The 12,895-nt window shown below is 38.2% G+C and overlaps 1 protein-coding gene across 4 annotated transcripts in view; it reads left to right on the forward strand.

Moving 5' to 3' along the window:
- Positions 1-12,895, forward strand: part of MROH1 (maestro heat like repeat family member 1) — a 175,589-nt gene that overhangs the window by 73,369 nt on the left and 89,325 nt on the right. For all 4 annotated transcript variants that reach the window (XM_074262772.1, XM_074262781.1, XM_074262789.1 and 1 more), the window contains exons 6-10: positions 440-538; positions 2,313-2,464; positions 3,642-3,782; positions 4,537-4,629; positions 7,460-7,538. In XM_074262772.1, the coding sequence (XP_074118873.1) occupies positions 440-538; positions 2,313-2,464; positions 3,642-3,782; positions 4,537-4,629; positions 7,460-7,538 (564 nt within the window). The remainder of the gene's footprint in view (positions 1-439; positions 539-2,312; positions 2,465-3,641; positions 3,783-4,536; positions 4,630-7,459; positions 7,539-12,895) is intronic.

Consider the following 12,895-nt stretch of genomic DNA (forward strand, 5'->3'; position numbering starts at 1 on the left):
CTTTTATATAGGTGAGAGACATGATTTTAGTAAAGATGGATGTCGTTAACATCTTTTTGAGAGGGGGAAAGTCACAAGAAAATGGTCTAAGCAAAGGGAGGTGGGTACTTCGGTACTAGAAGGAGTGTTTGGGGCTAATTTTTTTATCATGAACTTCAAGCTTTTTTTTTACAGTACCTTGTGACAGAATGCCATCTTTTACTCTTCTCTTTACAGCCTAGATGGAATTTTTAGGACAGGTTTTTGGGCGCCCATGGACTTTCATTTTTACCTGTCTTTTGTGTTATGAAAAGTTTGCATTAGATTTGGTTGAAATGGACAACTTCTCCGGGCAAATGTCTCCTCTGGTCCCTGGAATGGGATGCTGTTTCATGAGTAGAAAGAACTGGATGAATGTCAGATGACAGAATGATCTGCAGTTTATCTTTCTTTCCTATAGTGTTTGGAATGGTGCCCTTCTTAAATTCCATTCTGACAACAATGTTACCGATGCTAAACCTGGCCCGGCAAGACCAGATGAAGTCTGTGTTTTGTTTTGGTAAGAATGGGCCTTCTGTGGCCTTTCCTTTCTTTGTTCTCTCTTATTTTATAATTGGAGCAGGGATTTTAGAGCAGCTATTCTTTGAAAAACTCTGACCTGCAGGTAAGTGTGAGCCCATGCTCACATGTAGAAGTCCAGCCTCTTGGGAGAAATGATGCATTATAGAGAAAAGAGCAGAGTTTAGGGCCCAGCTCTCTCATCATGACCTTAAGCACCCTCCCTTGGGACAAAGGAAGGCAAACAGGCATCTTGAACATAAGCCCTGCCTCTCAGGTGGTTCCATTTTTCGTGGCTTCAGGTAGCTAACCCACGGAGAATAAAATCTGCCTCCCCCTCCCCACTACCACAGGCAGCCTAGAAAAGGCAGTTTATTCCTGTTTTGCCACTACCTCACATTTCCTGTTTCATATTCCCTTAGTTCAGAGATTCAGTTGAACAGTCAGTTTAACAGAGTTAAGTGACTGCCCTGTACTAGGAGCTACACTAGTTACAGCATATACAAAGTTGAAAGATGTCACAGTCTCGTCTCCTTCCCTTTAAAGAACTTAGACTGATAAAATGTAGTGAGGTAGCATACTAGATAGAGCACCAGCCCTGGAGTTAGGAGGACCCATTTTTTATGAAAGCTTTTTATTTTCAAAACATATGCATACTTTTCAATTTTCTTACTTATAAAATCTTGTGTTCCAAAATTTTTTCCCTTCCCCCCACCCTCTTCCTTCCCTAGGTGGCAAGTAATCCAATATGCTTAACATGTGCAATTCTTCTATACATATTTCCACAATTATCATGTTGTACAAGAAAAATCTAATTAAAAAGAAAAAAAAAGAGAAAACAAAAGGAAACAAACAACAATAAAAAAAGTGAAAATACTAGATTGTGAGCCATACTCAGTCCCCACAGTCTTCTCCTTGGGTACAAATGACTCTCTCAATCACAAGATCACCAGAACTAGCCTGAATCACTTTGAAGTTGAAAAGACTCACAGAGAATGATCATTATATACTTTAACAACAATACTATATGATGATCAGTTCTGATGGACAAGACCCTCTTCAACAATGAGATGAACTAAATAAGTTCCAATTGATCAGTAATAAATAGAACCAGCTACAGCCAATGAAAGAACACTGGGAAATGAGAGTGGACCACAACATGGCATTTACATTCTTTCTTTTGTTTGCTTGCATTTTGTTTTCTTTCTCAGTTTTTTTTCTTTCTAGATCAGATTTTTCTTGTGCAGCAAGATAACTGTATAAATATGTATACATATATTGTATTTAACATATACTTTAACATATTTAACATGTATGGGACTACCTGCTATGTAGGGGAGGCGGTAGAGGGAAGGAAGGGAAAAGTTGGAACAGAAGTTTTTGCAAGGGTCAATGTTGAAAAATTACCCATGCATATGTTTTGCCAATAAAAAAGCTATTAAAAAAAAAAAAAAGTCACAGAGGTTCCTATTGTCAAATTCAGCCTCAAACACTTGACATTAGCTGTGTGACCCTGAGCAAGTCACTTAATCCTGGTTTCCTCACCAAAAGAAAAAGAAAAAAATTTCATGGAGGAGGTGGCACATTAGTCTTTGAGGATTTCTGTACATAGAAACAAGGTGCAAATATTGCATTCTAGTCATAACTGACCCTCAGAAGTGGGAATCGCTCACTTGCTGGCCATTTTATAAATTGATTTTGAAGTGATGATAGCACTATTGATGCTATTTGAATATTAGAAAGCAGATATTCATTTGGTATTATTTGTACCACAGCACTGCAGCACTTCAGTGACAGTATCCTGGAATACTTAGCCAATCTGGATCAAGCTCCAGACCCCACTGTCCGGAAGGACACGTTTTCCACTGAGATCTTCAGTGCTTTTGATGTGCTTTTCAACCATTGGCTACAGAGCCGAGAAGCAAAGGTAAAGAATCTGGGCTGTCTCCTAACTAAATAGTACCTACATGACTAGTGCTATCCTCTCGTTGTTTTTAAGCATTTTGAGAGTAAAAATTGTGTTTTAAATTTCTTTGTATTTCCCCCTCACCCAAACCTTCTAACAGAATATCCACTTTATCCTAAGTCTTCACTAAAAATAGCCCTCTTCCAGTAATTTCTTGTGGTTTTTTGTTGTGTCCTGCTTTCTAGAGCCCCCACACTGGGGTGATTAAAATATCCTGCTTTCTAGAGCTCCCAAGTTGGGGTGACAAAACATAACCATGTTTTCTAGAGCCCCCATATCAGGATGACTAAAATATACCTTCCTAGTGCAGAAGGCAGGACTCCTGATGATGGTGGGAAAATGGAGTCCATTTATTACAAGGACTTTCCCCTTTTTATACCCTTATACCCTTATGTAACAAAAATATACTGCACATGTGGGACCACATAAACAACTTTATATTGTACATACTTTGTCACCTGATATCACTCTACTTCAATCACAACACGGGCTGTTACCACCCCTGACATCTCAGGAAGGCTGAGAGCCCTTAAGGGAAATGGGAGCAGAACCAGACATTGTTAGCAAGTTCCCTCCCTCTGGGCGGAAGGGTCTTATACCTCACCCAGAGTTTCCCCACTGTCTGTAGTCCTTTTCTCTTCTCTCTACCCTCTTTCCCTCCCTCCTTCCTTTCCTTCCTTCTCTCCTTTTTTCCTTCCTTTCTTCTTTCCTCCCTCCCTTCTTTCCTTTCTTTCTGCATTATAGATGTTCACTTTTCTTTCTCATTTGTTTACACCCTTAAAAAAAGAATTCAACCAATAGTGATATGTCTAGATCAGCCCAGCTCTACTTCTTTTTCTTTGCTGAAGATTTTCTGGACCATGCTAACTCACAGGGATCTCTTACCTGAATGTGATTTTACTTAGTTTCAGTAGCCCTCAGGGACAGGCCCCTGTGCTGCTTTATTATTTTCTATGTGTCCACATTTATCTTCCCACTTAGATTGTAAGCTGAAGCTCCCTGAGAGCAGATTCTGTGGTTTCTCATGCACTCACTCCTTTAAGGCCTGTGTATTACTTTACACAAATATTTCAGGCTAAATTACTATTGTCTAGCTAATTGACATTGGTTGGATGAGCACTGACTTGTCTTTTCCCAGCTTCGACTGGCTGTGGTTGAAGCACTGGGACCCATGAGTCACCTGCTGCCCAGTGAGAAGCTAGAGGAACAGCTGCCCAGGCTTATCCCAGGAATCATTGCCCTCTATAAGAAGCATGCTGAGACCTTTTATGTATCCAAGGTAAGCTACTGGCCTCCAGGTTCTTGGCCTGCAAGGGCCAACGCTTCATTGTGGAATATCTAGAGAGCTAAGTCCTCATCCTCTGGATCTTAGCATTCTGGGCACATTTATGTATATGTGCACTAAGGACACACAGCCATAGGACTCTTCAGAAAGAATTCACCTTTGCTTCAAGATCAGGGAAGTTATTGTGAAATTCTAAGTTATACATAGTAGGAAAAAATTTCCTATAGTCAGGCTAGTAGGTCTTAAAACTGCTTCCCTGAAGGCTTTGAAAAATAGAAAGTGAAAATGTGTCATTTTCACTTAATGTAGCCTTGCTTATCTAGTCAAGTGTGCCAGGTTTCTTTTAGTTCTCTTGCTAGAACCTTTATAGGGTCTTACCCTATTTGGGAATCTTAACTGAGTCAGACTCTCTTGATCCGTTGGAGTAATTTATAACTTCTAGGTGGGGTCTGGAACCACTTAGTACCATTCTTGTTAGGTGCTTTCTGTCCTGGAAACTAACCTTACTTTTTGAAATATACTTTCTGAAGCAGCTTTGCACTCCTAAGACCCTGTGGATCAATTCTGAGGTTATTTTGGGATATATGATGAGGGGTTCTATCGCAGGTTACTAACATTTCTTTGGCACTGAACTGGGCAGGGGAGAAGAAGGGTGTTCTTATTGAATGGATCCTTGGACAGGTTTTCCCCCCATCTCAACCAAAGGATTGTATTTAATCTGGCTGAGTCCTTTCCACTTCATAAACAGAGTCTTGGGCAGATTCTTCAAGCTTCTGTGAACATGGGGAGCCGCACGTTGGAGGTACAGGTTGATATGCTTCTGGCTGCTTTGCACCCTCAGGTAAGACTGTTTGGTCAATCAGAAAGGGGATAAGTAAAGGGAGAAGAGGGAGAGGATACTTCCTACATACAATGGATCGGGACCAGGCCTGGCCTGAGGCATTGCCTCAGGCTATGAAAAAGGAGTCTTTAGTTTTGATGCTGACCTTCTAGAACATTGAACTAGAGACTTATGGGGAGAAAATGGGGCTGCTGACTAAGAACCTCTTCTTGCCTGCCTTTGGTATGTAGGGACCACAGGAAATGGAAAATTTTAGCATAGTATATATTTAGCTATGTTGTGTGACTTACAGAAAATTTTGGACAGTTCCTTGGAATTTCCTTGGGCTTCTAAACATTCCCCCTTCAGCTTTGAATGTGAGTTGGGAAGCATAGTTTATTTACCAGATATATGCATGACAATTGCCAAACCTTTTCTAATTTTTCCCCTCCTTCCCAGGTTGACCAATACATGGTAAATTATTGTATTATATTATTATGTTACATTACAAAGTGACCTTGGAGTGACTTTGGAGGCTACATAATCCTCTTCTCCAAGAATAGAAATATACTTTGTAGTCTCCCTGATAGAAGGTTATCCAGCTTCTGCTTAGATGCTGCTAGTGACAGAGAATACTCAGTGAGGCAGTCTATCTATTCAATTTTCAAATATTTAATGGGCATTTTTTTTTTTTTTGCACCAAAACTCTTAAGATACAAAAATAAATAAAACAGGGTCCTTGTTTAAGACCTAAAGGAAACAGTCTTACATAGCCACATCCTAAGATCAAGATTTACTTAATTTACTAATAATAAAGTGGTAGCCTTTTCTGTCCTTCTTCTTTGGCCAGTGGAGATTCTGATTCTCTCTGAGATTCTCCTGTCTTCATTGTATATATGAGCCAGAGCAACTGACAGAGGTGACTGAGATTGTTTTGAAGCCAGGTTAGCTATTTTTCCATCTCTCACTCTCTTATTCTATTTGTTGTTCAGTCTCACATAAACTCACATACACAAGACTTGCTTCTGTGGTGACTAAGTACCCTCCTGGCACTTAACTTTCTTTATGCCATTGTTGTCTTATTTAGAAATCTGAGTTCCAGGGGACTCTGTTCCTCAGTAGGATTCTGATAAGTAGTGGTCCTGCTCTGGAATTCAGAAGATTCAGGGAAGTGGGGCCTATGAGAACTTTTCCTATCCTCAAGTTCCTTAGGCTAATGGGAATAAAACTAGAAGAAAATGAATAAAAGTTGCAGAGAGGCAGATTTTTTTGTTCCATATAAGGAAGAAACTTTTTAACAATTAGAAATATCCAGATATGAAATGAACTACTTTATAAGGCAGTACATCCCCATCACTGAAATTTTCCCATTACAGGCTGGATGCCACTTGGTTGGGGATATTTTAGAGAGGATTTCTTTTCTGGGATAGGTTGGACTTGATTCCTCCTGAAGTTTTTTTCCATTTTTGAAAAGAAGGAAACAAGCATTTGTATAATGCTAAGTTCTGGGGATATAAAAATTAAAAAGAAACATAGTCCCTGCCCTTAAGAAACTTAACATTTTAAAGGCAAGAAGATGAACTAGAGAGTACTGAAAGATGAGTGGTAATGGGAAATAGAAAAAGACATTGAAAAAATATTTGGTATATCAGGCATGGTTTTGTAGCCAGCAAAGTCAAGAGCAGAACAGGAAGGGAATGGAGGCTGGCTGGTCTGGTGCCTTGCACAAATTGGAGGCCCTATGAGAAACCTATCAGAGGGTAAAGAAGGCTGGTCTGGAAAAAGGATATTCTGTAGTGAGAAAGCCACAGGATGTTTTGGGGCAAGAAAGGCCTCCAGCACTGAAAGGCATTTTGTGTGAGACTGTAACTGGAGCATAGCTTTGGAATCAAGAAATCTTGACCATACCAGAAGTTCCATAGGAAGAGAGCCCAAGCTAAGCTGCAGAAAGTGATTCTTAACTCAACATCAGACAGTACTTTATGATTCTTAGTGATTGGTTTTTGTTTTTAGGTGCCATAAAGGGAAAGTTGTCCTAAGAAATAGGGCTTCAATAGTTTCAGAGATGTATAAAATTGGGGCTTTAACAGAAAAAGGAAGAACAATAGATTGATTAGCTTTGTTATTTGCACCAGAAGTAATTAAGTAGGAAAAAAGCTAGTAATTCAGAAATAGCCCTGAGCAGCTTTTACACTAGCTTATGCTAGACTGGTATAAGAAATTCACTTTTTTTAGACATTTCCCCATGTCTTACAACTAGAGGCATTAGCTGTTTTTTTTGTCATCTTTTTCTTTTTCTTTTTTGCTGATAATTTTTGTTTTTCTCATACCCAAGTGAGGAGAAACACTAGAATTACAAGTCCTGATATCTGGCTTGAGATACTTGATTAAATTTCAGGTATCATCCTAAGATAGCTTCCCATGTTAGCTCTGACTCAATATGGAACCACTTGCTTCCTTTTGCTGACACATTTTCTGTTTTCATTTGCTTTAAAAATGTTGAGAGGTTATAGTCTGGAAAATGAGGTAATCTCCTAAATTGGGGATACATATAGCAATGCCATATAGTTTTGGGGATGTGAAGGTGACTGACTTTTTCTACTTCCTCCTGTATCTCCAGTTCTACTGTTCTGTCCTAGAGACTTTACTTTCTTAGCAGTTACTAGGAGGAGGGGATATGGGGAATTCTCCTCATAATACATCCTTTCTTGTAAGATAGAGGAACCGTTTCAAGCATTTTCCCAGTATCTGGGAATTGATTCTTTCCAGTCACAGAGGTAACTACCGGAGAGTGAAGGTGCTTTAGGCAGTGGTCATTTTGGTAATTTCTTTCCTCTTTCCCTTGGAGCAGATTTGTGCCCCAGTGGATTCACTCAACCCCTTGGTCATTAAGAATCACAATGAAGTCCTGCGTTGCTTCACAATTCTGGGTAAGATAGAGGCTTTGGAAGAGATCTGGGAATGTGGTGAGGGAAGAGGATATTCTGGGCTAGTGGGCAGTCCCTGGACTTTGGGTCACATTCTTTCAAGTAACAGGGTGAAAAATTTCTCAACATGTCAGTGTGGGCCTGCAGAATCTGATTATACCTCTTGCTTGCCTAATTTGGGGCATTAAAAATATTATTCACAAGAATAGACTCTGGGACAAAATAGGCATGGCCTGAAGGAAAGTAGGTTTGACAGATTATGGAAAGGGTTTAATTAGTTTGGGCAGGTGTACATGAATGTGGACATCGTAGTAAAGCATAGCAGGCTGAGGTGAGTAACTATCATTCCTCCCCCAAGGGTCTTTGGGGAGCCTTCTTCCCTTCCTTTTAGCCATGATGATGTTTTTTTTGGAGCAGATAAGGAGCTCCATTATCATGTCATGTCGTGTATTTAGGTTCTATTAATGAGCACCCTCACAACCCTATCCCAGAAATCTTTAATAATTTGCAGTTTAAGGTTTGGAGTAAAGTAAAGGCTTTGCATAGGACCATAGTAAACTGCTTAAAAAATACTGATTTCTCCTTGGAATTACAGAAACTCGATTGCCAGCTACAAGGGAGAAAGGAAGTGAGAACATAATTGATAGGTGAAATGAGTGGACCTTTCAGTCTCTTAAGCAAAGGAATTGTCCCAGTAAGCACAGTAGGAATGGTTTGTAGGCATCTTTGTGAGTTTAGTTGTTTGGGAAGAGTAATGGTTCAATTCAACACTTGTTTGGTATTGAGTGTCATGTATATTCAAAGCCCTTTGTTTAGGACTCTCCATAACAAAGAGAATAAAGCTAGTCCCTGACCTTAATAAATTTTCACTTTTCAAGGGATGGAGAAGATAGAGGAGAACAATCTCCCTTTTAGTCCCCAAGTATATAAAGTGTGTTTTGGAATCTCCAGATCTTTGAGAAACTTAACATGTATTGAGAAAACTCATGGTAAAAGAAAAGGAAAAATGGAATCTATGGCCACTTGTGGTAGAGAAGAGATCAGAGGGGCAGTGCTGCCTAGTGGCTAGAGAGCCACCTGAGTACAAGGCCTGCCTCTAACATATACTGTCCATGTGAGCATGGGCAAGTTGCTTAACCTGCCAAGGGTTCCCAAGAAACTTTCTGAAACAACAAATTGAAAAGAAATCACTTATCTATATTGGGGGATGAAGTTTCTTACGGAGAGCTTACCATAATGATGAAATCACAGACTGGTCAAAAAAATAAATAAATAAAAGGGTCTTTTCTTTGTCTTCTAATTTTTTCTGTAGTTTCTGTAATTTTTCATTTCTGTAGTACATTAATTTTTTTTGCAAAAAAAACCAAAACAAAACAACAGATTCTTGTTAAATGAACAGTTCTTAAAGGATTCCCATTGAATTAATCCCTTTTTTTTTGGTAACCTCAGTGTTATTTAAATTACTTATGTTTCTGAGTATGGCTTAGTGTAATGCCAGAGAAACTGAGCAAGATAGACATTAGAGTGTATTTAATAGTTTATTAAATGGAAAGATATACTGGGATTAAAGTGGATCTATGGTTTGGTCCCAGGGCTGAATGAGACTGTTGTCTCCAAGAATCCAGAAAACAATGTGAGTTCTCAAAGACATATATACATGTGGCTCAAACTCAGGGAGTAGACTGAGGCAGGGGCGAAGTCAGGGTGCTGAGAGCGGACAGGACTGACGGGGTAGAGTGAGCCCCTGGAAATTAGATGACATAATTAGGGGGAGGCACCCCGGACTTAGGGAGAGGCATCTTGATAAGAGGGTATCTGACATTCCAATAGCTTGGGATGGGGAGAAGCATTCTAATATTCTAAAACATAAGATCCTTATCAAGTATTCTGATAAAGAGGGAGGGGAGGTTTTGCAGAACTGAGTAGCAGGGAAACAAAGGCAGGACTGAGTCAGGACAATAAAAGAGAACTGTGGCATAACAGAAGAATATCTGATTCATTAACTTATTATTATTAATTAATTAATAGTTATACATGATGATAGTGGTGCTTAGAATATCATGATTAATGGGGCAGCTAGATACTACTGTGGATAGAGCACCTGCTCTGGAGTCAAGAGTATTTGAATTCAAATCTGGTCTCTGACACAATTCCTAACTGTGTGATCCTGGGCAAGGCACTTAATTCTAATTGCCTCAGCAAAAAAAAAAAAAAGTGGGGGGGTGGATATCATGGTTAAGGACAATAGCTGACATGTTCCATGAGTGGAAAAAAAAAAAAAAGTTTCCACTGAAGGCTTACAAGGTCCTCTTTTTGCTAGAGTCACTATTTAAGTGAGATTAATGGCTTGAGGGAAACATTGTTGGCTTTTAGTTTCAGTTCCAGCTGTACCTCAAATATGATTTTTAGGTCAATCTTTATGTGAAAAAATTAAAACTTTCCTCTCAAGGTCCAGGGAGAGAAATGTGTTTCCTTTGCCCTTATATGGCCATGGTTACAAATTGTAAAGCTGGTATTTTAGCTGATGGTGAATGAAGAGAGTTTAAGATCTGGACCAATGCAGGAAAGCCCAGCCTAAGATTAATTTACCTTAATTTGAAATAAAAATTTATCTTCTTGTTGAAAAAAAAATTTTTGTTAGAAGTTAGCCATAATCAACATGACTGATTCAACTTGCAATTACTAAGCAGTCAATCAGCAAGCATTTTAAAGTGGAATTCTTTTTTCCCCAATTACATGTGAAAGCAGTTTTTAATATTTAAAAAAAAAATTCTTGGATTCCAAATTCTCTCCTTTCCCTCTGCTTTTATTGAGAAGGCAAGAAATTTGATATGGTTATGCATGTGTAATTATGCAAAATAATTTCATATTAGTCACATTGTAAAGGAAAACATTGGAAAAAAAGAAAAAGTTAAAAAAAAGTATCCTTTGATTTGTATTCAGATTCTATCACTTCTTTCTCTGGGGATCAATCATAAGTCCTTCCAGAGTTGTCTTGGATCATTGTATTTTTTTTAAATAATTTTTTTTATATTTTTTTAATAATATTATCCCTTGTATTCATTTTTCCAAATTATCCCCCCTCTCCCTCTACTCCCTCCCCCCGATGACAGGCAATCCCATACATTTTACATGTGTTACAATATAACCTAGATACAATATATGTGTGTAAATACCATTTTCTTGTTGCACAATAAGCATTAGATTCCGAAGGTACATGCAACCTGGGCAGACAGATATTAGTGCTAACAATTTACATTCACTTCCCAGTGTTCCTTCTCTGGGTGTAGCTACCTCTGTCCATCATTGATCAACTGGAAGTGAGTTGGCTTTTCTTTATGTTGAAGATATCCACTTCCATCAGAATACATCCTCATACAGTATTGTTGTTGAAGTGTACAGTGATATTCTGATTCTGCTCATTTCACTCAGCATCAGTTGATTTAAGTCTCTCCAGGCCTCTCTGTATTCCTCCTGTTGGTCATTTCTTACAGAGCAATAATATTCCATAACCTTCATATACCACAATTTACCCAACCATTCTCCAACTGATGGACATTGGATCATTGTATTTTTGAGAATAATTAAGTCATATATTACTGTTGCTATGTATAATGTTTTCTTACTTCTGCTCATTTCACTTTATATGTATTTCAAAGTTTTTCTGAGAGCATCCTGTTTATTATTTCTTACAGCACAATAGTATTCCATCACAGTCATATATTTAGGTGGATTTCTTAAAAGAGGTTAGCAAAAGGAAGGAGAGTTAGGATAGTAGATTGTGAGGATGAATAGTTCAAATGAGAAACATCAACATGTTTTAAGGTAATAAAGAGTTGTAAGCAGAGAATGATGATTGATAAACTGGGGACCAATAGAAAAATTCATTGAAGACAGGATGGGATAGGATTGTTTGTGTTTGTGAGATGGTTTGTGTTGGCAAAAAGATGAGCCACCTCTCTTTGGAGATAGTGGAAGAAGATATCTTTCTGATGCGAGATAAGTAGGATGTGAGAAGCAGTTGTTCTCAGCACATTACCTCAGCTGTATCAGTAAAATTTGAAGGTGCTCAGCTAAGAATGAAAGGGAGTTTGAAGAAGGAGTATAAAGATTTGGAAAAACTGTTGTGTTGACTGGAATAATTAGGAAGGTTTAAAATAATTGGATCCAGTTGAGATTACCTAACAGATTTGTAGTGCGCCTTGGCAGCATGACTTTGTGTTTTTCTCTAGCTTTTTATTCAGGAGTGTGTAAATAGAAAGTGGAAGAATTATAAGGCTAGTGCTTGGAAGAGCAAGACTGACATGGAAAATAAGGTGTAGAGTTGAATTGGTTCATCAAAGTTTCAAAATAGGAAAGGGAGAAGAGTGTAGCCAATATATAAATGATGATGTGGAAAAGATTTAAGATATTGGAGGCCCCAGTGAGGATGGAGAAAAGGGTTTGGATTTGTATGATAAAAGGAAAAAAATCAAACTATAAAAGATTAGAATATCCACAATGATGGACACCTTGACAGTGCAGTGATAGAGCTCTGGGTTTGGAGTCAGAAAGATTCTTCCAGAGTTCAAATCTGGCCTCAGACGCTTCCTAGCTGTGTTTGATCAACCTTCTATCCGTTATCAAGTGCCATATGGCCATGAGCTATATCATTTTTTTTTACATGTTCTTAATTTTTTTAATTAAAGCTTTTTATTTTCAAAAATATATGCATGGATAATTTTACAACATTGGCCCTTGTGAGACTTTCTGTTCCAAATTTTCCTCTTCTCTCTCTCTCCTCCCCTATATGGCAAGTAATCCAATATATGTTTAAACATGTTTAAATACATGTTAAATCCAATATATGTATATATATTTATACAATTATCTTGCTGCCCAAGAAAAATCAGATCAAAAAGGGAAAAAATGAAAAAGAAAACAAAATGCAAGCAAACAAAAAGAGTGAAAACACTATGTTGTGATCCACCTTTGGTTCTCACAGTCCTTTCTCTGGGTGTGGATGGCTCTCTTCATCACAAGTTCATTGGAACTGATCTGAATCATCTCATTGTTGGAAAGAATCACATCCATAAGAATTGATCATTGCATAATTTTGTTGTTACTATGTATAATGATCTCCTGGTTCTGCCATGAGCTATATTATCATAAAATTTTAGATAAGGCTAAATCTCCATGATAATAAAGAGAAACAAAAATGTGGGGAAAGTAGCACTGACTCCAAACAGTAATAGAAGAGGGAGAGACATGAGAGTAATTACTATTACATAATCTTTGAATCTAGGCAGCTTCTTATCTACCTCCATAGCATTCCCTTGATCTACTTAGGCTAAGAATCTTGCCAAATAGGGAAATAGAAT

This window comes from Sminthopsis crassicaudata, chromosome 1 (assembly GCF_048593235.1).
Source record: "Sminthopsis crassicaudata isolate SCR6 chromosome 1, ASM4859323v1, whole genome shotgun sequence".
NCBI classification, from domain to species: domain Eukaryota; kingdom Metazoa; phylum Chordata; class Mammalia; order Dasyuromorphia; family Dasyuridae; genus Sminthopsis; species Sminthopsis crassicaudata.